Source organism: Gordionus sp. m RMFG-2023, chromosome 1 (assembly GCF_954871325.1).
Source record: "Gordionus sp. m RMFG-2023 chromosome 1, tfGorSpeb1-WG-v2, whole genome shotgun sequence".
Classification (NCBI taxonomy): Eukaryota; Metazoa; Nematomorpha; class Gordioida; order Chordodea; family Parachordodidae; genus Gordionus; species Gordionus sp. m RMFG-2023.
This window is the reverse complement of record NC_088775.1, coordinates 57913753-57933700: the sequence shown is the minus strand read 5'-3', so window position 1 is coordinate 57933700 and position 19948 is coordinate 57913753. Positions and strand designations below refer to the sequence as shown.

The following is a 19948-nucleotide window of genomic DNA, read 5'->3' as shown; positions in this document are numbered from 1 at the left end:
ATTATATTGATTAATGCCCAAACTATTCTAAAAAAATCTGCCAAAAAAAATAATCCGAAATAGATAACCAGATGCTTACCTGAGCCATTAACCATTAAGAGGTTTAAAAAAGATAATAATTATAAAATCTTTATTCTTTTTTTGTAATTTATAATAAAAACGAGAAAATGTTTAATTATAAAAATCCTTGAAACATTTAATATGAAGTGCGATTTGACATGTTTGGCACATATATCTTGAGTATGGAAATATCTACGTCTTTTCCCATCTATAATCTTGGATAAATAATGTTCAGATGAATCAGTATGGTATTCACTCTGTAATGCAAACTGGCTTGCATGCCCTGTACTTATTTTTTTCAATTTAACGGTGTTCGAAAGAGGTATAACTTTTCATCTAAATGCAAGCAAACTCTTCTTCTCATCTCGATTCACGAATTTACAGATTTTCTACGAATTAACCAAAGATACTTTTGTAATTGTAAAAAAAGATAAGAAAACCATCAGAGAAACAGTGGATATTTTATTCTAAATTTAAGAGTATAGCCGCTGATGAGATATCCTTTGAATAATTTACTATGCAACTTTTATTCATTTCAAATTAAATTCAAATATTAAAAGTTTTCGAGTGATAAAATGTTGTAATAGATAATCAATCCACTATTTCGAAATTAATATATCTGTTAATAAATCACTTTATCAAATAAAATATGCATAAAAAATGTAAGCTAACATCTAGATCTATAAAATTGGTGAATATTGATCACCACCATTTTTCCCCTCTTATCTTTATTCTATATGTAGATATGAGATTATCACACATTTTGACTCCACCCATGTGCTTATTTATTATAAGCAGTGATCATATTTGGCAGTGGAATGATCCAGCTGGGCAATGCTTTATTCTATTATTTCTCACAGTTCCAATTGTAAAATATCCCGTTATTTAAAGTATGACAAAAGTTTAAATGACGTAAAAAAATTATCAAAATATATTTTATGATAATTTGGTTTTTGTAATGTCGTTATTATTTTATAATTACATTTCCATAATCCATATTCATTATCGCTTTTCCTTGATATATATCAAATGATAATACATAATTGGGAAATGCCAAATACCAAAATTCCGAATCTAATTAGTTTTCCTTTATTGAACATTTTGCAAGAATGTCTTCCTCGGTGTATCATCTGTTTATCAATTGATAAATGATGTTTGCCGAATTGTTGACATTTATTATTCAATATATTAATATAAGGCCTTACTTTATATCTATCATGTAATCTATTTTAGTATTGTCTGCCAAATGAATTATATTTTACATTTCGAAATTGTAATTGGGTCATTGTATTCGGTATTGGAATAGAAATAACACTATTATTAGTTAAATAATTTCTAGTGTATACAATAATTTTAGAGAAATATTAATTGTTATTTATAATATAAAATGCATGTTTATTTATAAAACACATAAGTTATCTTTAAAAATAGCGCCCTTTATAAATACATTAAATTCTTATTTTCTCTTTTTAAATATATTAGTAATAAACATATTTCATGAATTTAATTGTTTTAAACGGGGCAATTTTCAACATTTTTTTTTGTTTTACCGGAAATACAACGACATTGAAGATATTTTTTAAATAATTTTTGTATTTTCTTAAAGAGAATTTTAAGGCTACAGAATGATATATATAATGTTACTTAAGATCAAAAATATTATGAGTAACCTTCATGCCAAATTTCATCTATTTTAAAATAGTCATCCGAAAATCGCGCTATGATGGTCATTTTATCATGGAATTATTGCATAAAATGAGTCTTTTCTGCAATTGGCACTTTTCTCCTTTAAACTTTATCGATATAAAATAGTTTTTACCAGGCATTATAAAGACAGTAAATTTTTTAAACAAAATTTAACATTATATAACAAGGCCTACCAGTAGACTTTATAAAGAAATTTAAATGACGCTTCTAGCTCAATTATATCCAAAATTAAATGGAGAGCATTTTGCCAAATGCCCAATTTATTCGACTTTTAAAGACCCCCATTTCAGCCATTGTTTAGCGTTGAAGGCATTATTTATAAAAGGTGTCTAAATAAAAGGCAGAAAATTTTTTTTGAAAACCCTCCCATAATTCTTTAAATACACACGTAAAGATGTAAACCGAAAGGTAAAACCTCAAATTGGCGACATTTTATTTTCCGATAGATTTTTGTGCCTACAATGATGTATTTATTTTATTTTTGCTTTAAATAGTTTTTGAGATATAAGTAATTTAAAAATTCTACAGGCGAAATCACCATTTTTCGCATCTTTGAGGCCCTGAATCGGATCCAGGTGTCCTAACAAGCTATAATAAACGACTTTCTCGTTTTTTTACCGATTTAAATAATATTATCAATTTTTAACAAGAGGTCAGTCGAATTATGGTCGATTTGACATGGAATGGGCGAATTACCTTTAATGATTAAAAACTATATTATTTATTATTTCCACCTAGAAGATGAATAATCCTTATAAATTATATCAAATAGGTTTAAAAAACCATTAAAAACTGATTAACATGTTATTTTATACAAGGACGCCTTTTTAGAAAAATATTTATACACTTTACTAATAATTTCTATTGATTCTATGAATGAAGCTAACGGCATACCAGACCGATTTTTTTTTCTAAATTAAAAGAAGCGTTTAGTGATGTCTACTAAAATTTTTGTAAAAAATGAAGATATATTATTAATGTTTGCAATGGTCCGGTCCAAGGCGATCTCATCAGACTCTTGGGTCCCACGGGACGGTCCGGTTCGACAACACGGTCCGATGATCCGGTCCGGTCAGACTGAAGACCGATTAAAGAAGATAAAAGTTTACTATACTAAAGAAGATAAAAGTTTACTCTACTATAAATTGCTTTTTAGTTACTGTGCATGTACATGAACACATAAAACATGATTATTTAAAGCCTAACACTTTATAATATCTCATTATCTTTTAATTTTTATATTCTTCCGTTTCATTCAATCCAATTCATTCGTCGTCAAGTAATTTAATTTAGTAGGGTAGGTAATATTAATTTTTATTTTTAGAAATGGAAATTGAAATTGAAATCATATAAGTTGATGAAAATATTAAATCACCACACTCTTTAGGGGGTGAAAGAATGACTATTGATGTAAATGAAAAAAATCTAACAAATTCTTTACATAATGTTGAAGAATTATACAAATATTTTGAAAAAGATAATGCTGAGAAAACATGTAAAATATGTCTACAAATATTTTCCAATTCTTCAAGCACAAGTAAATTATGCATATTGGAGCTCGAATATATGAATAAAAACTTAATCAAATAAGCATACTTATAGTTATGATTAGGGCTGGGAACCAAGATTAACGAAATATTGCTATTGGTTTTATTACTTGTATTGATATTGGTTTAAATTCAAAAAAAGAATAGAAATAAGAGAGTAGCCAGGGATAGGCTCATGGGAACTGGGATATCAGCAGAGAAAGCTGGGAAAGATGATATAAATGAAATTAGCTATTTATCTGATATTTTATATCCGTTTAAATCCAACATACTAGATTAATGGGAAGGGAATCATCCATAGCCAAAATAGCAATGGACTATCTCCCACAGCAGGCTACATCTGTAGCAAGTGACGAATCTTTTCTAAAGCTAATAATAAAATAACAAAAAAACGAAATAGAATGAATCCAAAGATGGTTCAATCTATAATGCACTTGAATCATGGATAAAAAATAGAATTTTTAATTTTTTAGAAGATAAATATAATTTATTTTATAACCAAATATTTATGGCATTATATATATCAGAAAAAACTAATTAAATATGTAAAACAATTTGATTTAAATTAAATTCAATAAATTTGTATTTTAATATTCTTTTGAAATATTAGGCATTTTTATTGTTTAATATAATAAAAATGATTTGATTAATTAAAATATTGGTAATTTAACACTTTATTTTTAATAAATTTAATGCAGAATATAACTTTTATAGTTTAGTAAAAAAAAAAATTTAGATGGGCCTGCCGGACTGGACCGATGATCCCACGGTCTGGTCTCACATGACTTAACGGTCTATCGGTCCGGTCTCATTTTAAAAAAAGGGACCAGACCGTTGCAAACACTATATATTATTTCAAAAACGTTTTTAATTCTTATATATTAAATAAGATGACCGGTAATTGGAAAAATCGAAATTTTTTTAATTTAAATGAATAATCTTGATATGCAATTTTGATATTAAATTTGCTATTTATAAATATGAATATGTCGTAATTTTTAAAGGGATCTTAACTATCCGGGATCTTCACGGGATTTTAAAGGGATAACTAAAAAATTAGGGTTTTAAATTAAGGAATGATAATACGGGATTATCACGTTTTAATCGTGATAAAGAGGAATCTTATTTTTAAAGCGTTTTCCACGAGTTTCGTTGCGTTTTTTAATTTTCAATGTTGTTTTTTTGGCCTTATGATATAAGGTATGTCTAGTATAGGGTATAAACGCAACGAAACTCGTGGAAAACGCTTTTAAAATAAGATTCCTCTTTATCACGATTAAAACGTGATAATCCCGTATTATCATTCCTTAATTTAAAACCCTAATTTTTTAGTTATCCCTTTAAAATCCCGTGAAGATCCCGGATAGTCATGATCCCTTTAAAAATTACGACATATATTTTAAGATATGTTTAAGTGAATGAAGGAAAATAATGGTAAGATAAGTCATTTTTGACATTTTGAACCCTAATATCTATAAGCTAAAATTTTGCCTATTTATTAGTTACATATTAACCTTTCATTGCTTACCAAATTTTTAAAAAAATCAAACAATCACGTGATAAAACATTCGCTTAGCTATTTATTTACAGATTGCGCTACAAACTTATTGTCTATTTTCTTTCCTGATTCGAAAAAAAAGTCAAATCCTAGGTCCTGAATTTATGAAATACATCTGAGGATTTGAAAGAAAATCATCCATTTTTTAATATATAGTTATGAAATCACGTAGCCGAGTCCGATTTATAATATATCCTAAAGGACGGACCACCAAGTTGGTTTCAGAAAAAAATATGGACCATGCTGGTTTAGAACCCTGAACTATCGGATTGGCAAGCAACGATCTTATCGACTGGGTCACAGATGCTTTTCGAAAATTAGGATTTTTTAAATAGTATAGCCAAATTAAATAAACAAAATACCAATTCACTCGGTATCTAATGTTAAATGTTTCCAAGTTAACATATAGCAATTGCTAAACAATGACAATATTAATCTAAAATAAATAAGAGTACCATTTTTAATATATATTAACAGATGGAATCATGATGAGGTCGTTTCAGTTCTATATATTATATCTCATAACACACAACCACCTAGTTAGTTTCAGAAAAAACCAATCCTTTTCCCAGATTTATGTAAATAATATAAGCATTCACCAAGTCAGAGGTATTCTTCAAATTTAGATTTTTAAATTTATAAACAATTGTGGTAGTGGCTAACCAAACAAAAAAATGTTAATGGAACCTTCCAACATAAGACCCAAAGTTCTTTATTTTAATTTTATTTACTATTTTTTTTGACACATAGTGGAAGCAGTGTTGAGCATGCGGTCTTTATCTGATCAAGAGTAGAGTGTACTCCTTTTTATAAGGTAACAAATGACGAAAACGCATTGTTATTCAAGGCAGCAAAAAATGTAATGAGTTTCTCTTTTAAAGTAAGGTTTTAATTTTTTACTTAAATTCATCAATAGAAGTCTGTTCTGCTCATTTTGCCAAGAAAATATTTCAAATTCACTGGCCCATCGTTTTAAAAATACTTTTTAACCCACTAGATAAATGTTTAAAATATTTTAGCCCGCCAACGTTCTATGGGCGGGCGTAGGTAGGCGCGCTAATACCCAGCTAATTGCAGAACTCTGGTGTTGGGTAATGGCTAAATTTTGGTTAATTCACTCAATGTATAGGGGAGTGCCAGAGAGCTTGATTTTTATTAACAATCAAATGGTTTCTGAAATGGGTATCCAGATTATTTTTTTTAAATAATATACTATATTTTTAAAAAAGTTGACTAATTATTATAATTTGTTTAAAAATAAAAAAAATTGCTGGTATTATCAAAAACTGCTTTAAAAAAATTTTTTGTCTGGAAATGGCCTAATCCGAATTTTTAGCGGAAAACTATTACTTTCTTCTTTGAAATATAGCAGCTCAAATTTGAAAGAAAATCATAAATTAATAAAAGGCCTTTTAGCTAGCTAAAAATTGGCTTAATAGTAGTGCTGTAAAGTGAAGTCAAATAAGTAACTTTATTACTAACGGCGTTACGTTTGAAAAGGAAAGTCATTTCTTTAGAGGTAACGAGTAGCGCGTTTCTTTTTTTCTGAGTAACGGTAACGCAAAACGTTACTCGTTGCGTTAAAATTTTTTTTAAATGGAAAAAATTATTTTATTATATTATAAAATTATTTTTATTTATTTTTCAAATTTTATAAATAAGCAGAGTTTTTAACTTAAATCAACCACCAAATTCCTTCAATTTAATTTTAAATTTTCAGTCAAGATATATTAATATTGAATCAATCAAGATATGTTAATTTATATTCTTATTCGTTAATATTATAATTTATTTTATAATGAATATTATATCAATTGTACATATTTCTTCATATGAAGATGATTTAACTTGCCTTAGCCATAATATGAAACATTTTTTACAGCAATAAAAGAAAATAAAGTACAAGGTCTACACTTTGTAAAATTGTGTCCCAGCTCAAATATTTCCTCATGAAAAAATAAGATAATTAAAATAACTCTAATTTTAATAAAATAACTCTAATTTTATTTAATTTAATAAAATAATTCTCACAATCTTGTCATAATTTTAATAATAATATAAAAACATTCATTTTTTTTTTAGGTTATTACAAAACCTTCCGCGCCGATTATCATATAAAAATCAATATCAACAAAAATCAATATTATTACTAACTAAATATATATTTATAATAATTGACATCTATCAATCATTTAAGAATAATAGTTTAAATATATATATAAAATATATTATATATATATATATAAAATATACATCACGACCGCCCTAAAAAAAACAAGACGGGGTAATAAAAAAAAACGTGTGAAATTAAATTTTTTACATTTATAAGTTTTCTTTTTCTTCCTTCAACATTTCATCTTCCTCAGTATCCATAGGATTGAATCTCTTTTGCACCTCAATTTGGTTAATCACTTTAGCTATAGTTGATCCTACTTTGATGGAATTCCGGCTTGTATTGGGTATTTTTCCATAATATTTATATTTATTTTCCATAGGTGAATTTGTTCCTACCACTGTCTTAACTTGTATATCATTTGCTCCTTTAAACTTTCCATCATAATTATGCGGTGGCCATGGTCTATTCCCATATTGTCTTTGACGAGATTCCATCTCATTAATCTTGTTATAATTACAATAAGCATCCTCCGGCTTTATCTTATAATTTTTTTCCCATAAGCTACTAGTCCCAGGAGTCTTCTCTATTTCACTAAGAGGTTCCTCCCTATCGTGACCTTGTAGAATATGTACAGGAATACTACAATTTTTTAAGAAGTGGCCATAGGACTGGCACCTAAAACATCTTTTATAAATACCCGCTTTATCCTTTTTAATGAATAATTTCTTCTTTTTAACTATTTTCACATAAATAATTTGATCGGCTGTTTCAATTTTGTAATTCATTACGATATATATATTTCAATATATATATTTTTTTTTACTTTTAAATAAATATTTTTTTTAAAAAAAAAATTTAAATTTTTAAATTATAATTACTGAATTTTTTCCTTTAACACTCATGTTATTTATTTATATTTTTTTTATATGTTACTTTTTAATTTGCTTAAATGAAACTGAAAAATCGGTGCAGATACACTTAATCCAAAAGGTAATCTACAAAATGTAAATAATCCTTTAGGCGTCGTTATTGTCATCAATTTACGAATTTCTTCTTTCAAAGGCAATTGTAAATAAGCTGATGAAAAATCAACCTTTGAAAAATATTTGGCCCCTTTTAAATTTGCCAAAATTTCTTCAATTCGCGGCAATGGATATTTCACTTCCACAACCCATTTGTTAAGTGTTACTCTAAAATCTGCACATAATCTAAGTTTTCCGTTAGATTTTTTAACAGGTACTAATGGAGTAGCCCATTCACTATATTCCACAGGAATAATAATACCATCATTAACCCATTTATCTAATTCTTCATTGATTTCCTTTTTCCACTCAAAAGGAACTCTACGACACCCTAAGAAAATAGGTGAAAATCCCTCTTTTAATTTTAAATCCACTTGATAATCATTTAGACATCCCAATGTGTCCTCAAAAATTATACCATATTTTTCAACTAAAATAGGTAAAGCATTTTTAACTCTATTAAATTCATTAATTTCATTATTAATTTTTTTATCATTTTCAATATTGATTTCAGATGGATTTGAATACATCATGGTTTTCTCATGATATTTGCCAATATTATTATTAACTATAGATTCTTTCATTTCACTCATTAATTTATTCATTTCTCTTTCTTTAAGTTTTTCTCTGACTTCATTAGCCATTCTTTTTCTTTCGGCATTTTCTTTAGCCAATTCGCTATCAATGATAAATAAATCCCAATAATTATTTCGAGGTCCCAATTTGGCAATCCAATCCCAACCCATAATTGTTTCAACATTTTTATTCACTATCCATAAATCCAAAATTAGGAATATCATGGAAAATAACATCCCACTGAGTTCTACCTAAAACTTTGATTTCAGATCCATCAAATTGTTTTATACACATATTTTGTCTCTCAACAATACCATTCGGCCAATATTTATAAAAATTTTCACTAGACATTATTGAAATACTTGCCCCGGTATCAAATAACATTTCAACCATTTGTCCACCAAATTTTAAATTAATATGAGGACATGAACTCTGTTCTTTTGCTCCCTCAGTTATTAAATTTTTAGGCATTTTAATGAGTTGAATGACATTTATTTTAATCTCATTGTCAATATAATTAATATTCATACCTAAATTCATCACAGAATTTAAAAGTCTCTGAATTTCATTTATGTTTTTATTTAAAATTTTCCCTGGATATATATCACTCATTTGATTACAATAATCCTTTTTATTCAGATTATTGTTTAATTTAAAATTTTTTATTTCACCAAAATGACAATAAAAATTTCCAACATTACAACTCTTTTTATTCAAGTTAAATTTCAATGTATAATTCTCATTCCCATGATGATTATCTATTTTAATATATATATCCACAAAATTTTTAATAAAATTATATATATCACAAAATTTAATATTTTCAAAAATTAATTTATCTATTTTTATATGATTCTCTTTCAAATCATATAGTCACTGTAATCCACTCACACTTTGAATACAATTGATAGCAATGTGTCCCATTTCTTCACATCGGAAACACATTCTGTCACGATCTGTATTGTTATTTTCAATTTTATCCACATTTTTAATAATAGGATTTTGTATATTTCTAACCACCGGTTGTAACACTACCGAGGTTCTTTGTGGAAATCCACTTTTAAAATTTGCTTCTTTAACCATTTTCGTTTAATATGTCCTACAAAACCACATCTATGACACACAATGTCATTTTTTTCACTTGGTTTTACATTACCATTCTCATTCATTTTTCGGTCTCTTGAATAACAATTTTTACCGATATGTTCTCTTCTTCCACAGAGTTCACAACTTTCAATTATATTATTATTTTTAATTTTTAAGTTGGACACATCTTTGGACAAATTTTTCATATTTTCTTTCATTTCTCTAATTTCACTTAAAATTATAGATTCCTCAGTACTTTGTCTCAAAGTATTATCTTTATTATAATTTTTTACAATTTCAACAGGTTTCTCAATTAAAACCTCTGAAATTTTTTTTTTAAATTCAATCACTATTGAATTTAATTTTTTATTGATATCCTCTGATATATTATTATTCTGAGGCAAATTAAATACTTCACCAGTATCTAATATTTTCTCGGATTTTTCCTCCGGCATAATATTCTTTTTATCATTTATTTTTTTTAATTCTATCAAAATTAAATGTAAGCTATTTTGGATATCCTCAGAAATATCTGGAGATTTCACCAAAATTTCAGAAATTAAATTTTCAACATTAGTATTTTTTATATCATTTTCTTTATTTTTAATAGATCTTCTTTTTATTTTCTTAATTGCATGTTTCATTGTAATCAAAGTTACATAAAACACAAAAAAAATTACTGGAGTAATGATATTATTAGTTACATCCACTTTATTAAATTTTGAATTAAATATTTTATTAAAATGATCCTTATAATTCTGCATTTTATCAAAATCAGGCTTACGATGAACAGTAACAAAAGAAAAAGCCATAATTTCATTAATTATCCAAAATTTAAATTTTTATCTATATTTTTCTAATTTTAATCCAAAAATCCTACTATTGCGTTGTGTAATTTAAAAATCAAATAAAAAAATTTTCTTACTTTTAAATATCCAGAATCCACTATAATTTTGAGGAACCCGATCCTAGAAAATATTTTTGTTGATTAATAACGTCTGAAATTTATTTTTATAAAACACTCTTGTTTTATTTTTTCCTCTAAATATTTCAATTTTTATATTTTTCTCAAACTTATTTTTTCCCTAATAAGTGTTAACGTATCTTGGTCAGTCGGTACCAATAAAATAACTCTAATTTTAATAAAATAACTCTAATTTTAATAAAATAACTCTAATTTTATTTAATTTAATAAAATAATTCTCACAATCTTGTCATAATTTTAATAATAATATAAAAACATTCATTTTTTTTTTAGGTTATTACAAAACCTTCCGCGCCGATTATCATATAAAAATCAATATCAACAAAAATCAATATTATTACTAACTAAATATATATTTATAATAATTGACATCTATCAATCATTTAAGAATAATAGTTTAAATATATATATAAAATATATTATATATATATATAATATACATCAATAATGACAAGTCGTTCAAAGATATTGTATGGTTAGTGTTAATTAAAATATGTTTATAATGATTTTATATGTTATAAAACCTGTTGCTAAGGCTCTTTCAATTTTAAAACATTTGGGAGATATCTCACTCCCATGATAACTAATATAATATTAAAACTTAAAAAAAATACTTTAAATTATTTCAAATCTATAAACCACTTATTAATGCAATCCTACAAACATACATAAAAGGTATACATACAGCTAAAATATTAAACAACAAACAGACTTTGATCCCTTTAAGAACAACAAAAATACCAGATTATTTTCTGATAAAGATAAAAAAAATTGTTGAGGATCTAATGAAGATGCTTTTGAAGATGATCTATTAAGCTTTTTACAAAATATGGATTACTCTTTAATTTTTAATATCCCCCAATTAAAATTTATATTTATTAAATATAGTATAAGCCAGTTGAATGTGTGTTTAGTATAAAGATGTAAGCACAATGTTGTTTATCTGATTAAGAGACCTGCAGTCCCAGGCCATATTTGGCTGGGCTTAAATTTTTTTTTTAAATACCCGAGCCAGGCTTGAAAGTTATTTATAAAAAAAAAATAGTAGACGAGCTGTATATTTTAAAGTATAGATATTTTAAATGGCTGAAATAAATTTTGAATGGTCTGGGCTGTGCAAACACTGCAGGTCTCTGATCTAATCAAGATTTTGAAAATTAATTGTTAAAAATAAAGAAAAAATTATTATAAAAATATCATATCTTAATATATTATTTTATTTTTGTATAATTTTATTTTATTATATAAGAAAAAATATAATTAAAAAGAGATCTCATCTTATAACATATTATTTCTGTATAATTTTATTTATATTATACAAGGAAATTTTCATATATAATATTTAATTTTTCAAGTAAATTTTTTTAGCATTCACTCTTTTCTAGGGTGATTTGTACTCTTTTTTAAATTTTTTTTCTCAGTTTCTTTTACTTATATTTTCTTTTACTTATATATTTTTTTAATTTATTTTTAATATATGTTTATTTGTTTTTTAATATATATATCTTTAAATATTTAGTGTATATATCCTATTTTAAAATAAATAAAATGATTTGAAACTTTTAAAAAAAGTAAAGAGTAACGTGTTATTTTCTGAATAGCCAACACACAATCTTTTTTACACAAGGTAGTAATGGTCACGCGTTCCCTTTTTTATGTAACGAATAACACATTTCATTTTTGAGTTAAATTCTATAGAGCTATTAATAGTATACCTAACAATACTCTGGTGTAGGCCTAAAACGAATTATTTGTTATTTGATATTCGATTCGATTCGTATTTTACGAATACGAATAACACAATAATGAGGAAAATTATTCGTATTATTTGAAATTTTTTATATAAATATTCGTAATTATTCGCAAATATTTTATTGCAAGTAAAATAAAAAGAAGTAATTAAATTTTCCTAGTGGATATCATTTCGTTTTATTTTATTTCCTATTATCAAATATCAAATCATAACAAGTTATATTTGCTGAAAAAGTTTAATGGAAGAAAAGGAAAAGTTTCAAAGTAATATATAATTATTTTATTTTGATTGTTTCTCTTTAATCATTTTTGATGTTATGAACAAGTCAAAACATTTTTATAGAGTGTGCCTCTTTCCCATATTCTCGAGCTCCTGGCAGATAAATAACTAAAATTTTTTGACTAGTTCTTGATTAGGAAAATCCTTTTCCCATTTAGTAACCTTATTTTTGGCAAATTTTAAAGACAATCTAAATCAGATAGTGCATTATAATATCTTCATCCTCTATTACATTGTCATAATCACCTCTAAAAATTATATTAATAATTAAATAAAGGAAATTTATGCTACTAAAGTATTTTTAATAAATAAAATCTATAATGAAATACTTTCTAAAATTTTGTTATATATGCAAAAATGACAATTAGTTTTGAGAAACCTTAAAAGTTTCTTCTTTAAACATCTGTAAAAATTTTTTTGCAAAATATTTTATAAGCTTTAGAAAATTTTTTGAATCGAATCGAAACGAATAATGATTTTATTATTCGTACGAATAGGAATAGCGCAATTATTCGATTCGTTTTTTTGTAATGCCTAATTTAGAATTCTATTTTTAAAATTGAAATGTTAAAGTGAGGTAAAAAATTTATTGTATTAAATTATATAACTATAAATAAGTAATAATTGTTAGATTTTCTATATAAAACATTTTCAAATTTTTTTCATCTCCAATGTGTAAAAAAAAAATTTGTCAGATTTTTTATATGGAAATAAACATGCATAATACAAATATCATAATTTTTAATATATATGAATATAAAATAAAATTATATCAAAAATATTTATCTGAATCTAATATACCCACATAGAGGATCAAAATGTTATTTTTAAAATATCTTTATAAAATTTTGGGTCAGATTCAGCATGCAAAATCAGGCTAGTCTTGGTTATTTTGGAAAATTTTGCGCTGAACCTGGATAAAAAAAATTAGATTTTTATTTGGGTTGGGTGGACCATGAAAAACAGGCCCAATTTTGGGCTCTGTTTAGTTTGTTCAAAAAATAATTTTTTTCTCTGAACATCTTTAAGATTATTATAAAAGAAATCATGTAAAAGAGATTTATTGTGACACATTAATATAAACAAGGTATAAATATTTACCTTGAGGGTATTTTGGGTGAGTATTGGATGATCAAATGATTCTGTGTGCTCAATCCTAATTGGTAGCACATTGGTTTCATTTTTATGTGAGGTGGAACAAGAAGAAAATTTATTTTTAAAGGCCTCAAGTTGAGCTTCCAGTTTTTTGATAGACTGATTAAAGGCAATGCTGTCAGAATGTAAATGGTTATTTTGGGTGTCAGAAAGATATCTTTTGCGTTTACACATTCCTACCTGTTCAGAAGTTTTGATAACTTGATAGTCATTGCATATATGCTCACAATAAGACTCACTGAAGTATGAAGGTAAACTTGTTTCTTTGCCAGTTATTATGGGAATAGTTAAGCATTGTCTGCCACTAACAAGGTATTCCAAGGATGATGAACTAAATGTTTTGGCTATATTTGTTGAGTCAGCGGAAATATGATTGTTATCTTTAGAGTTGATTGAAGGCAATTTGAGGAACAAATATGATCTCCACCTTTCCGAATCAAAACCCCAATGGCAAATGCGGGTCTCTGCTTGTCGGTGAGAATGGCAAACAAATTGTGGTGGTGTAAATAGCAAATGGCAATGCAGGCATTCAATACAGGCTGCCTTAGGGTATTTGTACAGGCTGAAATGGACCTGTCCAACACATCTGCCAAAACATTCATGATACACCTTAAAACTTGTATCCTCATTGTTGTCATCAGTTTCATCATCATCATTAAAATCATAGATTTGATTGGTGGTTATACATGATGTCCCCACAAAATCAGGCAAAGTTTTGAACTTTTTTTTCTTGTGGCGAGTAGCTGAAGCAATATCAAGGTGGGAATCAGAATCAAAAGATCGTGTCTTGATAATATGGGTGATGCTGTTCAAAGATGATAAAGAATTCCTCAAATCTAGTGCTCTTTCTCGGCCACAACAATTCCTCAGCAAATAGTCACACAACCTCTCAGAGTCAGTTTTTGTAATGAGTCCGCAATCCAGTGTTATGTGTGATAAGGCATCTACTTGTTTAAGGGCTTTGAGTTGGCTGGGATCACAACTGGAGCAATATACATGCAATTCTTCACAGGCCGCATTAATGTGTTGCAATGAAAAATCTTTCAGTACTATGTTGAGCACTTGAGGCAGACAAAGACGCTTTTCACCACCTATTTCAAAACAAGATATTTCATGACCTTCAAGAAGAGTGAAAGTCACTTCCCTATGTTGGCAGTTAACAGTTGAGTTAACAATATTATTAACTAGGCTCAAATTAATGTTGCAACCTTTGACATCCAAATTTGAAATTGGGGGAGAGTAATATCTTGGGTTGATCGTTCCCTTAGTATGGTAATCTTTTGTGAAACGAGAATGAAATTTCTTCAAATCGGAATTATAGGAATAAGAATGCACGAGGGTTGCGCATTTATCATCTTTAAAATCCTTATTCGTCGGAATTTTGAGATTAACCCTATTTAAACTGCTGCAAAATGAATTACTGTCATAATTATAATTTATACCTGAAGTTTCTAAAAAATTGTCGGCACTATTAGGTAATTTACGATTATTGTGGGAGTCTACAAAATTTTCGATTCCATTTTCAAAGGAATGAGTTGTATCAAGTAATAAGTCGTCATCTAATTGTCTATTATTGAATTCATGACCATTAAGCTGAAATTCCGCGTCGGTGTTCTGCCGAATTTGGTTGAATGATTTATTATAGCATTGCTGGTAAAAGTAGTACAATCCCAAAATTTGCTTTTGCGAGTCTTTGTACGTGTTTGTATATTTAGCTTCAAAGAATGATTTATTTTGCGTGGCGCCATCGCTGTCCGATAACGCCGATCGCATTATATAACTATATTTTATCTATCAAAACAAGAAAGGACCATGCCCCATTTAAAAAAAATTTAAATAAATTATTTCTTATTCAAGAACGATAACATTATTTTTTTAATAAAAAAATTAAAAATAATAATATTATAAATAAATAAGAGAAGAGAAGAGAAAAGAAAAGAAAAGAAAAGAAGACATTTACAACGCAATATAAATATTTTATATTATATTATTATTTAAAATAAACATACATGTTAAAATTAAAAATATATAAAATAAAAAATGAGAAAAAAAAACGATTAAAATAACAAACAATATCTTTTTGTTTATTTATTTTATTTATCGCCATTAAAAGAATTAAAAAAATATTTTTCTTTTTTCCCGTTTTTTCTTTCCTTCTTTCGTTGTTCGTTCTTTCTTTTTTTCTTTCATATATTAGTTATTTAGATTAATTTATTGAGATCGAAATCAATCTAGATTTAACATAAATATCAGGTTAAAGGTTATATAAGATTTAACAGAAATCGCTTAAATTGCTAAACATATTTGTCTAATATATTCAGAAATTTTTTTATTTATTGTGGCTCGTAAAATAGAAACCACGTACTCATCCAATATTATTGATTTTTTTTCATTCATTTTCCTTTTTTCTTACGTTATAATTTTAATGGCTAGAAAAATAATAATCGATCGGTTTAATCGCATTCGCAATACAAAGTATAATAAAAATATATTTGTGTTTAAGCCATACAGGTTAATTTTATGAACGAAGAAATTGACCTAGATCAAATTATAATATAGAATGGGTTGGAGCTTATAATCGGTCCTCAGAAATAATTTATAATATTCTTTGACAAAATGTGTTTAGTTTGTGAGGGATTTAAAGTTAATTTCATTATTTAGGTATTTTGACACTATGGATATAAAACATCTATCAAAACACAGTTTATATAAGTCAAAAATTGTAATTTAGACCATTTTTTTAATATTTTTATATAGTTCTTTTATCGCTTTAATCAAAAAGAAAGGGTCAAAGCTCATCACAAAGGACATGCTAGAATATTCAGCATCATAGGTAAGTTGTCGAATAGAATGGCTTCACGTCCCAAATAATTTATATAATCTTCATGATGTTTGTAACTCTCAATTTGGAATAAAAATATTAATTCTTGTTAAGTGTCGAGTCTTTTTCCTACCTATGTAACTAAAGACAAAATTTTATAGAAATGAATGTGAATAATAAATATAAGTTTAACCAAAGTTAAATGCAGTGGCCCTACAACGGGAAGGGAGGGTGGGGTGGGAGGGGGTCCGAAGCAACTGATTCTAAAAATTTGAAGTACCTTACAAATAAATTTTAAAATGGTACAAATCGATTCCTTTTGTTAAAAATATTTTATAAATATATAAACCTGTGCGCCGACGAAACTATCGGCGGCCGGCGCAATTTTCAAAAATCTAATCGACGGCTAGCGGCGCGCCGTATTTTTAGCCGGTCAATTAAATCGGCGTAAATCGTCGTAGTTGTATATTTTTATAACATAAATTTTTTTAATTGCTTATTAATTTTTAAAAAAAAACAAATAAATATACACTATTCTACAGATATCTCGGCATATTTTTTATTTAATAGAAAACTTATTATATCCAAAATCGATTTCGTAATTTTATAATATCATGTATAAAAATAATTTTATTTAAATTTTCGGAACATAATGATGATCTCCTTGAATTTAACGTCAATCCAGCGGTAAATAAAACTCTTTCACTAGGTGTGCTAGTCTCCCAAATGCAAAGAATTTTTTGGCGAGCCTGGAAAGATTGGGAAGTTTACTCTTCTTTTCTCTCCAATAATTTAGAACGTCCATATCTTGTGAATGCCGTTTTCCAAGAAAACTGTGTTTCTTGTTCTAAATCACCTAACTTGGAATCATAATTTTTATTGTTAAATGTTTATTTGCCAATTTTGTCAAATAACTTGAATTTAATCATTCATCTTCATCCTCATTAGCTATTTACTACCTGATTATCATCATTATCTATAAGTTTAAGATGTTTTATTATACTGAAACTGAGCAATTTTGCTCTATTAAATACTTTGACACAATTGTCAATTTTTAAAATCTTGGATCTAAAAGAGAAGCCAATACCTATATAATTTTAAATTAAAAATAAAAGAATATACTTATATAATATTACTTGCAGATTACAAACCGAAAATCGTTACGCAAGTTTTTTTAGCATATTTTCCTTAAATAAAATAATTTCAGAACTATCACTATCATTTACTATTAAATGTGTTAATTTCACTTCTAAAAAGTAACGCCAAGTTTAAAGTAGGCCCTTTTTGTGAAATAAATTCGACAATTTCTTTAAATTTTGAAAGAAATCCTATAGTTCTTCTACCAGATCAGATTCATAATTTGAGAAAGTGCTTCCCAATTCTTTTCAAAACATTATTAATTAAATTCTTATTTAATCCAGATATGCTCTCTAGCATAATTAATATACTACGCCAACTAGGGACATTTAATTTTAAGGTTTTCATATGCGTGGAATTATTGTTATTATTATCATTAGAATTAGAATTGCCAATTTGAAAACGAGTACCCGGGTATGGATCAATGCTGTCAAGATCTAACATGTCTGATGTTAAATCTATTGTACTTAGACATTTTCTTTGATATTCCTCGAATTCAAATTCAACCTCTGCAGTTTTATATCTTAGAGCAGTAATAATTTCTCTAATTCTTTTGCAAAAAATTTCCAGAGTTAGGAGACTAAAATTATTTATAGAAATATTAAATGTAAATACATCCATTTTAAAAATATGTAAAGTTATGGTAACTTTTGGAATTTTAGATTTTTGATTGATTGAATTCTATAATGACTTCAATATAATTATGATTTTAATATAGTAGAAAATAATTATTCATCAAAATCCTGAATGACATTAAAAAATTACAAGAGTGATTGACCAATTATAAGAATAAAAAGGTATAAAATATGCAAGAAATTTCTGCGCCGGCCGTGCGCCGCCGAAATGAAATCGGCGGCGCGCCGGCTTGATTTTCTTAAACGGCGGCGTTTTTGGCGTGACCAAGCAGGTCGGCGGCCGGCCAGGCCAGCCTGCGCATAGGTCTATATATATATATATTCATTTAATTTTATATAAAAATAAAAACAAACACAAACATAAAATTAAATGTTTGACGTTTCTTAAAATATATTTATTTGCAGTATTTCATTGTAAATTTAAACAACTGCGACATAAACTAATAAAAATATATTTCCTATTTGTTCCGGACTTAGCTTATTTTATGATACCATCTCTTATTAACCAATTTCGTTAATTCTAAAAAAAGATAATAAGTTGTTTTTATTAATAACCTATCCTATAAAAATATTTTATAGCTGTATAGAGTCTAAGGAAACCCGACCTATGGCCGAGCAAAAGCAGGTCAAATGCCCATCAAAAGAGGGGTCTGGGAGACGAAACTAGCAGAAATTTATCAATCCCCCCCCCCAACCCTTAGTAAAATCCTGACAACGCCTATCTAAGAGACCAATTTTAGAAACCCCAATATCTATATGAAATTCTCTACAATGAGTTAGCAAATTTTTAAACAAATTCTATTTTTATTTAATATTGTTACAGTCGATATATTATAATATTTATACAAAATATTAGATTTCATATGTTGGATAATGAAGAATGCATTTATATATACGTGTAACACATAAAAATCTTTTCAGCCCTAAACAAAATTGTTATACTTATATATATTTAGATAAAAAGGCACATGGTAAATGCAAACTGAAGAATGAATGATAAATGTAGGTATCCCTTCGATAATTATAAGTAATAAATAGAATAAATATATTAAGGCGATTATAACATTTTAATTTCAAAAGTTTATGCATCTAGTCCCAATGAAGTTTTATTCATTGAGCTCAGAAATCCTAATATAACGAGTTTAGAATTTATATTTTTCCCAATTTGTTTCAAAAAAATAACGAACAATGCAATTTTCATTTATCTATGATCATCTCCATCGAATTATCTAACATGTTTACTATTTATATTTTTACCCAAGCTTCAAAAACTTACGTATATGACAATTGTCATTTTCTACCAATCTTCTTCATTTAAATCTAAATTTAGCATGTTCAAATGTATATTTTTACCTATTTTCTTCTAAAAATTTTAAAATAACAAATATGACAATCGTCACTTCTCTATGGTTCATCTTCACTGAAATCTTAATTTTAACTTGTTTAAAAAAAAATATTTTTTAATCCATTTATTTCAAGGAATTTAGAAAAATTTAGTAAATTACCCAATG

General features: G+C 26.8%; 1 protein-coding gene across 4 annotated transcripts in view; it reads right to left on the bottom strand.

Moving 5' to 3' along the window:
- The window catches only part of LOC135931650 (uncharacterized), a 97714-nt gene extending 81868 nt beyond the window's left edge, over window positions 1–15846 (bottom strand). For 2 of the 4 annotated variants that reach the window (XM_065468897.1, XM_065468896.1), the window contains exon 1: window positions 13791–15840. In XM_065468897.1, coding sequence (XP_065324969.1) covers window positions 13791–15617 — 1827 coding nt within the window. In that variant the 5' untranslated portion in view covers window positions 15618–15840. Of the gene's footprint in view, window positions 1–13790 lie in introns of all 4 variants that reach the window. The other 2 variants (XR_010573113.1, XM_065468895.1) reach the window with 2 other exon arrangements.
- Window positions 15847–19948: the final 4102 nt, after the last annotated feature.